Here is a 14,737-nt window from a genome sequence, read left to right as displayed (position 1 = left end):
CTTTGTCCTGATTCAGTTTCTATTGCATTTTTGGATTATTGTGTTTTTGTTGGCTTTCTTCGTTGTTCTTGTGCTTTTGGTTTTTGATTATAGTCAGGCTAAGGTTTTGATTTCACTTTATGCATTAGTTCCCATTGTTGTCTTGTTATTGTTTAGTGTTTACAGAATCGAAATCGTGTTAATATGATTTACTGTTCCAGTGTAGGTTTTGAATCCTTGTTTTTTTCCTACTAGGCTTCAGTTCATATTTTGAGTTCCTTTTCTACTACTCACTCTTTCTCCTCTTCCGATGTTACCCAATGTATTACTTCATATATGTTTCAATTATGGTTGTTGCTAATTGTTTCTTGTATCTTGTTTTGAGTTTTACCTCTTTGTCTACGGCTGTCTTGATTGCATTTGTGTCTACTTTCCCCACCTGTTTCCACTTCCCTTATCAATCCCATGTGTATAAATAGTCCAATCCTCCCTGTTATTTCCTTTCCCTAGTGTGCCCTAGTGTGAGTTATCAGGATTCCTAGGTCCTCTGTTTTGTTATGTCTGGGTTTTTTTTGGGGGGGGGGTGTTTTTGTTTTTTTCATTTCTTGTATTTTTATGTTGAAACTGTTAGACTTTATGAGATTTTAATAAAGCTCTCTCTTTATTTGATCTGCATTTATTTTTAGACTAAATCGTAACACCTTGGAGATTTAACTTCTTCTTCTATATAGCAAGTTGTGAAATCCACCCCTGTAATAACCAATAAGGCACAGGGAGAAACAGGATGAACACTGTTTTGACCTGTTAGTGTTTAACCATAGAACTGTGAACTTGCACTTTGACTGCTTTGTTGATGCGGTGAAGACCAGTGATTCTTCAATGATCAACCTTATTTGTGATGCAGCTTGCAGTGTCCTGGCTTTTTTGGTGGGACAGAGGTGGTGAGATCCCTGCTGCCATTTACAGTGCATGTCCACTTTCAGAGACAAGGAGCAACGTGGGCAAGAAGAGCCTTGGTTATTGATTAATACTCTGGTAATTAGTTATTGATTGCTTTCAGCCTCCTTCACATTGTCTGAAGGGAATGCACTGTGCGAACATCATTTAGTTTGGGACTGAGTTTTGTTTTCTGCCAAATCTCATTTCAGGATGGAAGATTTAGTATCTGAAAGTAGATGTAGAGGGGTAATTGGTCAGTCCAGAACAGACGAATTGCCTCCTTCTGCTGCTCTCAGTGTTGACTCATCCTGCGGATCCTGCCTGAAAAGCATCAAGCGCTGGGTGCCTTTGGACTACAAGCATGAAATGGTTCAGCTTTTAAAACTTGCAGGTCCTGTGGTAAGACTGTGTTTAGCTGAAGCAGCTGACAAAGTTTTACCCTGTCTGTATGACTGAATCTAACGGTACTAAGGTACTCCAATTTGAATGTGAATCTTTGTAAATGCTGGAACAGCTCTCTAGTTATTATTAGTGTATACTGAGCAGTTTGCAGTGTAGATCACAAGTTGTCATGAATGAAGTTTGTTACTTTAACTTGGGGTTCGTTTTAGACCAGTAATTATTTTTAATGTGACACCTGTTTTATTAAAACAGTAATGAACAGGTTAATTGCTTCAAACCACTGAGGCTCACTGATAAATAATTATCCAATGGTGATAAAAGTATGATCATGATAGCACTTTAACTAAAACTAATTTCACCCTTTTACTGACCTAAGATATAGTATACTGTATGCTTTAGAGAAGTGGCTCTCAGGCTGTGTGGTGGGCCCCCTGGTGGAGGATACAATCACTGCAGGGTGGATGTAGAAGACTTGGGATAAAATATGGAGTTAAACTAAGTTGAATTAATATGAATTATTTAGGGAAAATAAACCAAAAAATACCTTCCTGTTATTATGTTGACCTTTATTTTACTAAACTGATCTTTTCTTATTGTTGATGACTAATGGAAATTGTGTGGTATTAGAAAGAAGCTATGCTGTATATGTCTGTGAAGTTTGTCAGTCATCCAGGTCATCGTAGTCTAAAGAGCTTGGAAAGAAAAGCTTCTGGACTTCTTTAAGTTTCTTGAAGATCTTTCAACCCTCATCTGATTGATTCTTCAGTTCTAAGAGCAACTGGTGCTTCAGGGAACTTAAAGAAGTCCAAACGCTTTTCTTTCCAAGCTCCTTGCAGCAATATACAGCACAGTAATGTATTTTTTATTTTATTTAAATGTTTTATTTCAAACTTGTGCAGTCTTACACTGATCACTTTAAACACAAGACAGATAAATAGGCTGCTCAAAAAGCAGGTGCACCAGAGAGGCAACAACAAGACAACCCTCAAAAAGCAGGTGCTGTCTCCTTATCCCTGCTGACTGATTTCTCTCTACATTCACTTTCTGTTAGGATCTTTTTCAATACAGCATAACACGCTAACCGGACCCCATTCAGGCTGGACAAGTAGTCCAGCTCCTCCAGATAGCACATCTAATGTGGCATCACAAGAAGGCTGGCTATGTCTCAACACTGTCTCAAGAGTGTGGAAGAGATATCTGGAGTTGGGTTGTTATGCCAGAAGAGCTGGACAGAAGGAACCAGCAGGACAAGTATCTGCTCCTCTGGGCAAGAAGGAGAAAGGGTAGCACTATTAAAGCCCTAAAATAACCTCCAGTAGGTTACTCGTGTACATCTTTCTGATAAAACTGTCAGAAATAGCCTCCATTAGACTGTCGTGAGGACTTGATGTTTTTTAGTGGGACACATTCACAATCAAGTAGCTCAATTAGCAGCCACAGAGGGTTCACCTCTGGCGCCCTGTTCTCTTCCAAGATGCATGCATCATAATGCTTGCCAAAGCATTGACTCTTGTGTGAGCTTGCTCCCATCGATGAAGAAAATGGGTACCACTGGTGGACCTGCCAGTTCTGTGGATCTGTGGCACATGCCAATCAATCTGCATGGTGCTTGCCCCACTAAAGGATATCAGGATCTTGTGCCATGCTCATGGTTCATTTTCTGACAGTTTAGTCAGAAAGAATGCACATGAATAGCCCTGTGATGGTGATGTTGTAGGGCACTGGCAGTGCTCCTGCTGTTCCCCTTCACACAAAGGAGCAGAAACCAGTCTTATTGCAGGGTTGACGCCTTTCTATGGCCTTTCCTGATATCTCGTTCACACAATAGAAACTGTCCTGGGAGACACAGCAAACCTGTTTTTGACATATGGATGAGTCATCCTGGAGGAGCTGGACTACTTGTGCAACCTGAATGAGCTGCAGCTACTGTCCCCTGCTAGCAGTAGTCACAAGGACACTAAAAAAAGCAACACTGGAGACAAATTGAATAAGGAGAGAGGAATGGTTTCTTGAAACGATTCAGAGGTCTTATTGTTACCTCTGTAGTGCATCTGCATTTTAATTTGCATCAAAACAGGTGAAACTCCTTCACATTGGTTTGTGCTTCCTAATCTGATAACTGATATCCAGTGTTGGGTAAGTTACTTTAAATTAGTAACTTAGTTACATTACTAGTTACTTCCATCAAAAGTAACCCAGTTACTTCAAGATACTCGTTACTTTCAAAGTAACTAGTTACTAGGGAAAGTAACTTTGGTTTTACTCAGACTTCTCTTGTTAATGTGTTGCTAACTGGATACCCAGCAAGATTGCCAGTCTTCTAGCTTGCTTACTTGCCACAAGTGCACTGTGCCACCTACCAAAGGAAAAAATTATGTGCATATTTCCACGAGAGAAATCCCACGCCTGGACCGTCGTTGACCGCCGCCATGATTCTAGCCTACGTTACAGCGTCATGTGCGCTTTTTACATCCAACACAAAAACTGCAGTCGTGGTGCTTTTGATTGTACTCAGAAATTCTGCCTTCTGAATAGGAAGATGTAGGCAACACCAGACTGCAGATGAGCTGCATACAGGGCTGGACTGGGACAAAAAATCAGCCCGGGCATTTTGACTAGAGACTGGCCCGCCATTATAGCAAAAATCATAAAGCCTTTGAATGAAAACAAACACTGTTGTGACAGTGATGTACACTGTCTTGATGGTATATATGTATCAATCTTTCAATCATTTGTTGTAAGACTCAGATAATTATTTATTAAAAGCTAGACATTTGAAATGAGAATAAGAAAGTATTTCTTTGTGCCCCCCTTTCCCTGTTAATGCCCTACCTGGCCCCCTGGCAACACTTTGCTAGATCCGCCCCTGCACAGTTACCAGCTGTCAGCTACTTAGAAAAGGATCCTGGTGTTATTTGTCTCTCAGAAACAGTTCATAACTTCCCTTCAACTCATTCATGTCACCTAAAAGGTGAACCTGTTTTTCCATCACCTGTTCAGCTCTGATGATTCAGTAAGGACATCTCCTGGTTTCATCTTCATGTTTCCCTCTCACCAGATATACAAACCAATATCATGACCAGCAGCTTTACAGCTGTGGCTCCAGCAAACATCAGCTGATACTAGAAATTAATATTAAATAAATTCTAACAACAGCTGATCAAACGTGCTGCTGTTGTTTAACGCAACATCCGGTGGTTTCCTCTTTCTGGCGCAAAGTGGACGATAAATAAACAAGAGGGAAAAGCCGATCAGCTGATCATTGAACAGTTTCATGATTGAAGTAGCAACAGGAGAGGGAGGGGAGAGAATGAGAGAAGAAGAGGCAGCTGTGCAGCAAAGACACAGAATAACTCCAGCTTTGTGTCTTTTTCATTGTAGCTGAAGTCCGGGACAAACTGTTCCTTTTCACCTCAATACAAATCGCATAATAATTTCTCTGAATATGAGACGATCCCGTTTTTTAGGGAACGGTTGGCAACTCTAATAATTAACCGTATGAACAAAATGAAGTTCAACATCAGTAACATAGCACCACCCAGCTGTATAGAAACCCCGTCATGCTAGCTAGCATGCAGTACGAAAAAGTCAGCACAACGAAAATAAACTCCAACTAAACTTGGTTTATATCTGACCCAGATAGACTGCAGGTCATAACTTCTTACCTGAAGTTCAGTTCACCTGACACTCGGACCGGCGGCCGCTTCGGGTCTCTCCTCTTGCCTCCCCTTTCTCTCCTCCACCTGCTGGCCTCCACCACTTGCTAATGTTACTGAATCTGTGGAAGCCACGAATAACGAGCCTATCTAAATCCCAGTAACGAGTAACGCATTCCTGATTTTGGCATAATAACTAGTTACCGTGCTCGTTACCACAATAATAACGTAGTTACTGTAACGCGTTACTTAATAACGCGTTAGTCCCAACACTGCTGATATCCCTAAAGTCTAACTGATTTTGTCTGCTAAAGTGTTCCCTTTATTTATTTTTAGCACTGTAGTAGAAAACAAACACAGCAACATTTCTTGGATGCATTGGCCGGGTATATAAAAATGTTCTAGAAGTTCCAGGTCATGCACAAAATGTAAATGAATCTAAATTAAAACACTACCCTGAACACCTTGCAATGCATCTACCATCAAATTCAATGCAATACGATAGCAAATGTGGAATCACAGATATTTTTCAAACAATAGTCTCCACAGAAAATAAGGCACATTTACAAGTGCCCCCTCAACAGAAAATTATAACTGTTATAACCCCAACATGTATCCACTTTTCACTGAGTGCTGTTCATTGCACAAAGCCAGAACTTGATAGATGAGGGCATTTAGTTTCCTTTGTGCAAACCTTTTGATGCCAAAAACCTGTCAAAAACCTACACCAGCAATCATAAGAACTACTTTCTAAAGAAAGGAGAAGTAGTAAAAGACATTTAGAAATACAAAGGAACTGCAGCAAAATCAAAGCATGACACATGTCAGCTGCCAGAGCAAATAAGAACTTTTTTTTTCTTATCTCAGGGCCTCTTGAATTAATGTTTCTTTTATGAATAAGAACCCAGCCAGCAACTTTATGTGTTGAATATTAAGTGTAACATTTCATTCATTTTTGGCGACGTTCATTTATCTTTTTATTGTTATAAAAACGAAAGCACTTGATTTTGTTTTTCAGTTCATTTCACAGTTGATGAGCTTCCTGATCGCCTTCGTCAGCGCGGTGTTCTGCGGCCACCTGGGAAAGACGGAGCTGGCAGGGATGATGTTAGCAATGGCAGTAAGCTATCTCGATGCGTTTTTTTGTTTCTACTTTTTTTGCTATTGTGAAATGTTGAAAATCGCTTCAATAGCCTTTTTTGCCTTTAAATAAGTATTATACTCACGCATTCAGCTTTTCATTTGTGAGCCTGAGGTTCTTCTGTAATGTAATAAAGTTTAATTTCAATGCAGGTCATAAATATCACAAGTATTTCCATCGGCTATGGTTTGATATCAACATTTGATACTCTCATAACCCAGGTACAATTCACTTTATTCATCTAATCGGGTCAGTCTTAAACACAGTCTGCTTTTTCAGACTTGTGGTTACCTTTTTCTTGCACCTCAGCAAATACTATGAGATTTTCCTTTTTACCATTTTGCTTTCAGACTTATGGAAGTGGTAACCTGAAGCGTGTAGGAGTGATCCTCCAAAGAGGAGTTTTGATCCTCCTCTTAGCCTGTTTCCCCTGCTGGGCTCTCCTTATTAACACTCAGTCCATTTTACTGGCTGTCAAGCAGAGCACGCAGGTTGCAAGGTGACCTTCTTACACAAATCAAACTGACATCAATGGCACATATACACTTATTACTCACAAAGTTATTCAGTATGGGTTCTGCACTTACTTACAATCTCCCCTTTTCTCTCTGCCATAAAGACTGTCACAGCTGTATGTGAAGATCTTTATGCCGGCTCTGCCAGTGAGTTCAGCTGCCACCACGCTTTTCCCAAATGTCTTTTGTATCTCCTTCCATAATGTGTTGCATTATCAGTCTAATTAACCCCCATTCAACACGTTGGGTTCGGCAGGCTGCCTTCATGTACTATCTGCAGGGGAGGTATCTTCAGAATCAGGTGCATTTGATGACTGCAAAACACTGGTGTGAAACAAAATATTAATGAGATGTCTTGGAGTATGCAATGACATTGTTTTGTGTGTTGCTAGAGAGACATTTTTTGGGGAAAAATAGCAAAAATAACAGCAGGTGCACCAAAACCCTGTGTTTTTCATACAGTTTGCTTTGGCTCACAGGGCATCATGTGGCCCCAGGTGATATCCGGAGCCATAGGAAATGTTTTAAATGCTGTTATCAATTACATCCTCCTCAGTGTTCTGGATCTGGGGATTGCGTAAGTACACACCATCACTCCCTGCTCCCCTTAGTTAATATTTTACACTAATCAGCTTTGGAAAGCAATATAATGTTGATTACTGATAGTCAGCTGAATGCTTAATCTGGGAACGTCTTTGTATGTGCAACTTTCCTTTTCTACTTTTCTATTGCTTAACATTCAAGCGGATCCGCAGCTGCCAATGCCATCTCACAGTACTCCCTGGCTGTGTTCCTGTTTTTATGCATCTACATCAAAGGGCTGCACATACCTACATGGGATGGCAAGTTTACTAGATATACTTTTTCTTCAAATTTTCAAATTAAGTGACAGGATATCAGAGAAAGGGCAAAGCCACTCTCTTGGAACTAATACTTTGCTCCTCATTACAATTATAGTAATCAGTTGTGCATAAACTCTTTAAGGGTGTTGCTATTTAAACTGACTGGACTCCACATTACAATCATTATGGAGGATTTAGTTTGTGATGCTATTATATTTTTAAATTGTCCTCAGAGTGTACACGAAAAATACTAAAAGACAAGCCAGCAAATACTTTTGAAAAACCTATTTTTTTTTAAAAAGCACATTTACACCTTAATTATAGATTTGTTATTAATTTGTGGCATGATCGTTACATTAAATTACATCAGCTTTGCTGTCGGTGAACATGTACAAGCTGTTTGTTTTTTAAATCATTACTTTATTTAGTTTTTATTCCTTAATATGTGCTGAGTTGAAAACTTGTCTATATATGTAAAAGTCAAATTTTTTGACATTTGGGTTTCAGTGTTTAGCTAACGTGCTTAAGCTAGCTAAAGAGCAACATAGCTGAGGTAGAAGAATTACAATTTTAAATAATTTAGGCATATTTTTGTCCTTCAAAGCAAGTGTGATACATAAAGTTCCTAAAAATTAAGGAATGCTAGCATGCTAACACACTGCTAGAAACGCCTTGTAGCATAGTAGATACTGAAAGAAGTGTAATTTAAATGGCAGCACAGTGTAAAGAAGGCAAATGTGAGCATTTAGCTAAACCTTTCATACCTTCTGTTATCTTTCAGGCTGGTCTAGAGATTGCCTGCAAGAATGGGGTTCCTTCCTCCACTTGGCCCTCCCCAGTATGCTGATGTACTGTCTGCAGTGGTGGTTGTATGAGATTGCAGGGTTCCTGGCTGGTGTCATCAGTGAAACAGAGTTGGCGGCTCAGTCTGTAGCTTATGAAGTGTCTGCTGTCGCTTTCATGGTAACTCGTTTTTTGATATAGTTATTTAAACATTTTTTAAAGGTATGTGCAAGAGGGCTCATAACTGAGTAGCTTATTGATAATAACTGTAACACTGTGTCACTAATCCACACACACTCAAAATATATTTATGCCCAAAATGCTGATATAAGTTATTTGATTACATGTAAATTCTCCACATAGTTTTGTTACATTATTGCAGTGTCAAATGAAATGTACTTGATTGGTATAAATTCAATTTAAGCTTCTTCTTTTTTTGCTTAATGATTAATTATTTAAATATTTTTATATATTTCAGTTTCATTTTACTTAAAATTATTGATTCATGTTTATTCATGTGGTGAATAATTGTGAAAAAAAAGATATTTTGCCACATTGGCGAGCCTGTATATTGAGTTTATTTTACACACATTACATAAAGTTATTGATAAATTCTAAAGTAACTAAATGATTTTCATGAGCAAAATGTTACTCTGTTACTGTGAAGTAATTGCTAACATTTGCTCTTCCACAGTTTCCTGTAGGCTTTTCTGCTGCTGCCAGTGTTAGGGTTGGAAAGGCTCTTGGTGGTGGGAACACAGAACAAGCTAAGCTGTCCAGCAAGGTCTCCCTTCTCTGTGCATGTATGAAATTATATTACATGCACATTACATTATATTATATTGGGATGTCACACCAAAATCAGAATTTCCTGTTTTAGTATGCTGTTGTCAAATGAAAAATATCTCAAAAATGAAAGCAAGAAAATAATTATATGCCTAGTTAATTTATTGCTCGCATTTTAAAAAACGCCTTTCTTATATCCAATCCAGTGATTGTCTCATGTTTCCTTGGAGCCGGTATTGGTATAGCCAAGGATGTGATTGGTTACATATTTACCACAGAGAGGTGAGTAATACAGAGAGGTGAATAAACTTGTGTGTTTATCCTTGGTGCAGAAACTATGAGTATATGTCAGTCATGAGTAATTCATCATGTATTAACTTCAGTACTAATCCATCTGTGCTTCTTAATACACAAAAGTAAGTCATGGAGTTCCACAGGGGTCTGTAGTGGTAACCAATACTTTACATTATACATGTTCCCCTTATATAATATTATTTGAATTATATTATTTGACACTGAATAACATTTTCATTGCTATGCAGCTGACATCCAGCTTAATGGCATAAAGGCCTGGGTGACCTCTCATTTCATACTTCTAAATTCAGACATAACTAAGGTTATAACCTGATATTTATTTTAGAAGGCATTTCTTTGGCTTACCTCAATGATACTGAAAAGCTACTTCATGAATGTATTACTTCTAGGCTGGACTATTTTAATTCATTATTATCAGCTTGCTTTAAAAGCTCCCTGAATAACCTTCAGTTGGTAAAAAATGTTCCAGCAAGAATACTAACTGATACTAGAAAGGGGGACAATATTTCTCCCATATTAGCTTCTCTTTATTGGGTTACTTGTGGCTGAAGGTAAAATAAGGTAAAATGGGAGGCAGAGCCTTCTGCTTTCAGAGTCCTGTTCTGTGGAACCAGCTCCCAGTTTGGATCAGATGACCCTGAGCTATCCATTAATTACACTGCAATACGACTAGGCTACTGGGGGGTTCCCGTGATGCACTGACCATGTGCTTTGTGCTTATATACCACTCTGCATTCAATCAATAATAATTATGGAACTCTGGCTTTTTTTAGATGCGTGTCTTGTCCTGATTCTCTCTGCTGTCTTCTCATTCTCTTCACCCTCGACCGGTCACAGCAGACAGTTCTGCTGGAGGTTTCTTCCTGTTAAATGGGAGTTTGTTCCCTTCCCAGCTTCAGCCACTTGCTTGCTCATAATGGGTCACGTGATTGGGGTTGGAGTTTTTTTCTACTGTTGTGGGATATTTACGTTCCAATATGAAATACCTTGAGGAGACTGTTGTTGTGAATTGGCACTATATAAATGAAACTGAATCTAATTAAATTGGCTTACTCCTACTTACTCCTCTATTTCAGAGACATTATACAGAGGGTGGCTAATATCATGAAGATATACAGTTTCATCCATGTTGCTGAGACTATTGCGGTGAGATCCTTCCCAGTTCAAAAACACTTTTTCCCTCTGCTGAGCAAAACCAGCCTGATGTGTCGACAGAAAACTTTTATTTGCTTTTTTACCTTCACAGGGTGTGTCAGGAAGCATTGTCAGGGGGGCAGGGAAGCAGAAGATTGGTGCGCTGTGCAGCTTGGTGGGATACTACCTCATTGGGTTCCCGATTGGAGTATCTTTAATGTTCCCTGTGAAAATGGGAATTTTTGGTTAATGTCAACAATATATTTTTGCAGCATATACAAAAGATAGTTAAATTATATTTACACTAACAACTAACTGATGACTTTCTATCTCTGTTGCAGGGCTTTGGACTGGGTTTTTAGTTAGTACTTCTTTACAGTCCATGTTTTTTATAACTTTCCTGTGTAAACTAAACTGGACGAAAGCCACTGAGGAGGTGAGTAAGTCCTGGGTGAGGAAGAGGAAGATACAGTCATGTAAAAAAGAACATGTTAAGTCCTGTGAAAAAAGCTTCCAGAGCCACTTTTAGTAGCAAGAACTAGAAGTAATATATTTCAATGTGACTTTATCAGAAGGAGTTTCAGTCTCTCATGTTGTTGTGGAGGATTTTTTTTACAACAGCACTCCAGTTTCTTGAGACTTGCTGGTATTTGTTTATGCACAGTTCTCTTAGGGTCCCACCAAATTTCATTTTCAATCAGTCTGAGGTCTGGACTTTGACTGGGTCACTCCAACACCTTGATTCGGATTTAGTTTTTTGTTGTTGTTTTTTACCCTTTCTGTTGTAGATCTGCTGCTGTGCTTGGGATCAAGTGACAGTGACAAGTGCGTGACAGTTGGTATGAGGTCCCAGAAAGTTGATCCTTTTCATCTGGATGTAGTGTTTTAAGTGGGAGAAGCCATTTTGTTAGTCATCCAAATGACCCCTTCAACCTCACGTGGCTGCAGGTTTCCCCAACTAACACCACTGACCAACACTGGGCCATGAGCACAGTTTCCTAATCATTAACATGCAAATTGTCAAGACCATTGCTTAATGGCCATTCACAGAGAATTAGGAAATGACTAGAAAAACAGCATTGTAAGATTCTGAAATAGCCTGACACAAAGGATGACCAAAGTTCTTTGCTTAGGCAGCGGTTGTCCTTCTTCTCTTCTGGAATGTGTGGAGCATTCTTTAGGGGACTTCCCAGCTTTCACAACATGTCCAGCTGGAATAACCACTTTCACTCAGGGCCTTTCTGATATGATGTTCCTCTGCTTTCAAGATGAGATAAGAGCATTTTTCTCCAAAAGAGAGACGTTTTTGTGCTTTGTTCAGATACAGCTTTACAAACCTAAGCTGTGCTGCTATGTTGTTATTACAGAGATTCTTCTGAGAACCTTTCCAAAGAAGCCATGTTTGTTCAGCGTTTTTCTCAGTGTTCTGAGGCCTGTGTAGTCAGAGACCTAGCTTATGCGTTTTGGGCATTTTCTCTTTCGTGTGAATGTAAGAAATGTAGTTAATGTAATGTTAACATGATCTATGTAAAATCTGGGATCTGTGTTATTTTTAAAATACTTATTTTTTTTCTTGTTTTTTAATATCTCTGAATAGGCACTTGTAAGAGCAGGAGTCCAAATTACAGAGAGGAATACTAATGGTAAGCAAAAAAAAATTTTCCTTCAGTAGCTTTTGGTCATTTTTCTGGGAAATAAGATTACCGTGATTTTAAAGTTTCCCTGAGCACCCTGGACCCAAGGGAAGAATGCATAACGACCAGCCGATCCAGTTCTGTGATTCCAGTAGAAGAAAGGCCAGAGCCACTCAATTCAGATGAGAGGGCCTTGGGCGCCATGGCCTTATCCACCAGGCAGCTGGTGTTACGACGTGGTGCCACTGTGCTGCTAATGTTCGTCATCCTTGCTGCTGGAGTTATCATCAACGAGATTCTCATCAGACGCCTTGAAAAGTGATTGAATAATGTGTGCAGTACAAAACAAACAAACAAGTCTGCCTTTAGGAGTATATGTGACATGTATCATAGTAAAGCATATCTTATAAACCAGCTTAATATTTATCACAGGATGCTGTGAAGTTCTGTCTGCACCCATAATATGAAGTAATTAGGATGACTGTGAAGACTGTGAATTGCCCCATCTCAACTAATTCATCATTTAAAATATTCAGTCCAACTTTTACACAATTTTAGGCCATTTTGTTTTCTGCACTTAGTGCATGAGATGGCAAATAGCAGCATTAGAATGAGCAGTAATTACTGAGCTTTCTAAAAGTCAAACACGCTTCTTGGGGCTGAATTATAGCTTCATTTCCTGACATTACTGCACAATCAAAATGTCTTTAAAGCCACAGAATATTATCTGCTTGCCATTTCAGTAGTAGTATTTGAGGTCAGTTTTCTAGCTCTTTCTAGATCTAATTTAATCCATAGTCGGAAAAATATAGTAAATGAAAAGCCAAACTGAAAATAGTTACTGTATAGACAAGACGTTCTTTTTTATAGGAACATGCTGTGTAAGCTGAGCACCAATCGAGACTGTGAAATAAATAAAATTTCCCATCCTACAATTCATAGCCTGAATTGGTGCCGCAATTAGAACCTAACATGATTAAAGGTTATATTTAGGCTACAGCACATCTGTGGAAGGGTGCTTTCATCATCAAAAGGCAGAAATGCTACTCTCTTGCTTGGTTTATCTTGCGTTCCTTTGATCTGTGTTGCCAAATTTGATGATAATGAAAGGCCTGTATGTGCTCACTGTAACATGCTGGCTGGATAAAGACATGTCACCCTGAGCAAATCAACCACCTGTTCCCTCTGCCCGAGCAGATAACCAGCTCACAGCTGAAGCCTGCTCATAAATAAAGGATTCAACCTGCTTAACAATGAACAGTCAACCATGTGGGATTTTGGCATGTATATGTGGTGTTTGTACACAGCTATTAATTAAATAAATTGACTGTTTGTCTGTAATATCTAAGGTTAGCCTGGAATCAGTTAGCGCAAAGGCTAGAAAGAGGAATCACTGCTCAAAGATAACAACCCCTAACAATCTGCATTTAAATACCTCTAAAGCTCACTATCTACTCAATTGTGACCAGTGACTATACCAGAGCCTGGCTCCTCCTTGTACAGTCTGTCCTAAAGCAAAGACATGCTATTGTGTTTGGGCCAGATTTCAATTAATTCTTTTTTTGGAGCAAGTCAAGAACAAGTAAATAAGAAATCTGATTTTTATTTGATTTTAATCTGAACTCAACCAGCATGAGAAGTTCCCAAATTACGCTCATAACATGTTAAGTAAATAGAAAACAGGGGAACAGGTTTTGGTTGCTCTAGCTTTATTTTTGCTTTTTCTCATCAAGCGTATTCCCCTACTACATTACTTTTATTTTACTTGTGCTAATGCTAAACCTTGATGTTAAGCAGCTAATGGATGGTCACACAAGGCCCTGCACTTGCTACAGCTTGATGTTTGCAACAGTACGGTTAAAAAAAAACTTGCATATTAATTTATCGTTATTCAACATGTAAATCAGGTTTGATTCATACAAGGTTACATCGTCATCTGAGCTTCAGTCTTGCTCATCAGTGGAGGTATTGCCACAGGCTCCTCACAGAGACCATAATCTTGGTCTGCTCACCTCCAGAGACTGCAATCAGTAACACGCTGCGGCGTCATTAACAAGTGAAAAGTGACTGTCTAAAGATTTGCTGTTAGTATCTTTAGACTGCAACTTAGTCTCTTTACGAGTCTCATAATAACTTTTCAGGTGTTGTAACCACAAAGCACAATAATATTCTTGAACCTCAGTTAAATTATGACTCCAATTAATGCAACAATATAAAGCCGGGACTGAGTTTAAATGTTCAAATTTAAATGGAAATAAATAGAAATAGTAATAAATGTTGAAACGAACACATTTTCTTGCTTGTTTTTTGTTTTTTAAGAAATACATTCTCGTTTTAAACGCGATGCCAGTTCGCATGCTTTAAAATAGTTGGGATGGGGGCATGTATCCCATTATGTGGCTATACATGTACTTTTAAACTACACTTTTGATAACTGAGGAAGCCAGCAGCTGTAGCTTTGAAAGCAAAATGATTTTGTGTTGTTGCTTGGAATTTCATCTCCACAGCAATTCGGGGACTCCTTTGTTGTATTTTTCATTTCATAATATACAAAATGTTTCAAGGGGAGACAGCTTTGGACTGCAGGCAGGGCCATTTATCACCTGCACTA

The 14,737-nt window shown here is 38.9% G+C and overlaps 1 protein-coding gene across 1 annotated transcript; it reads left to right on the top strand.

The window, feature by feature from the left end:
• The first annotated feature begins 570 nt into the window (after positions 1-570).
• On the top strand, positions 571-14,343 carry LOC146565727 (multidrug and toxin extrusion protein 1-like). Its single transcript, XM_085287948.1, has 17 exons — positions 571-1,014; positions 1,128-1,317; positions 5,995-6,096; positions 6,270-6,338; positions 6,468-6,616; positions 6,737-6,779; positions 6,889-6,933; positions 7,112-7,209; positions 7,377-7,474; positions 8,256-8,437; positions 8,952-9,060; positions 9,250-9,325; positions 10,435-10,504; positions 10,605-10,737; positions 10,834-10,928; positions 12,090-12,135; positions 12,210-14,343. The coding sequence occupies exons 2-17, from the start codon at positions 1,129-1,131 to the stop codon at positions 12,446-12,448; spliced, it is 1,743 nt and encodes a 580-aa protein (XP_085144074.1). The 5' UTR covers positions 571-1,014; position 1,128; the 3' UTR covers positions 12,449-14,343.
• The last annotated feature ends 394 nt before the right edge of the window (positions 14,344-14,737 follow it).

The sequence above is a fragment of the Mchenga conophoros genome, linkage group LG10, assembly GCF_057382185.1.
Source record: "Mchenga conophoros isolate Kocher_MC1m ecotype Shallow Benthic linkage group LG10, M_conophoros_male_GT1.1, whole genome shotgun sequence".
In the NCBI taxonomy this organism is placed as follows: Eukaryota; Metazoa; Chordata; class Actinopteri; order Cichliformes; family Cichlidae; genus Mchenga; species Mchenga conophoros.
The sequence above is the reverse complement of the archived record's forward strand: the minus strand, read 5'-3'. Positions and strand labels throughout refer to the sequence as shown.

Coding starts and splice junctions, on each gene's coding strand:
- LOC146565727 (XM_085287948.1), top strand. CDS start 1,129: ATGGAAGATTTAGTATCTGAAAGTAGATGTAGAGGGGTAATTGGTCAG. Junction 1,318..5,994: donor TAAAACTTGCAGGTCCTGTG/GTAAGACTGTGT, acceptor TTTGTTTTTCAG/TTCATTTCACAGTTGATGAG. Junction 6,097..6,269: donor GGATGATGTTAGCAATGGCA/GTAAGCTATCTC, acceptor ATTTCAATGCAG/GTCATAAATATCACAAGTAT.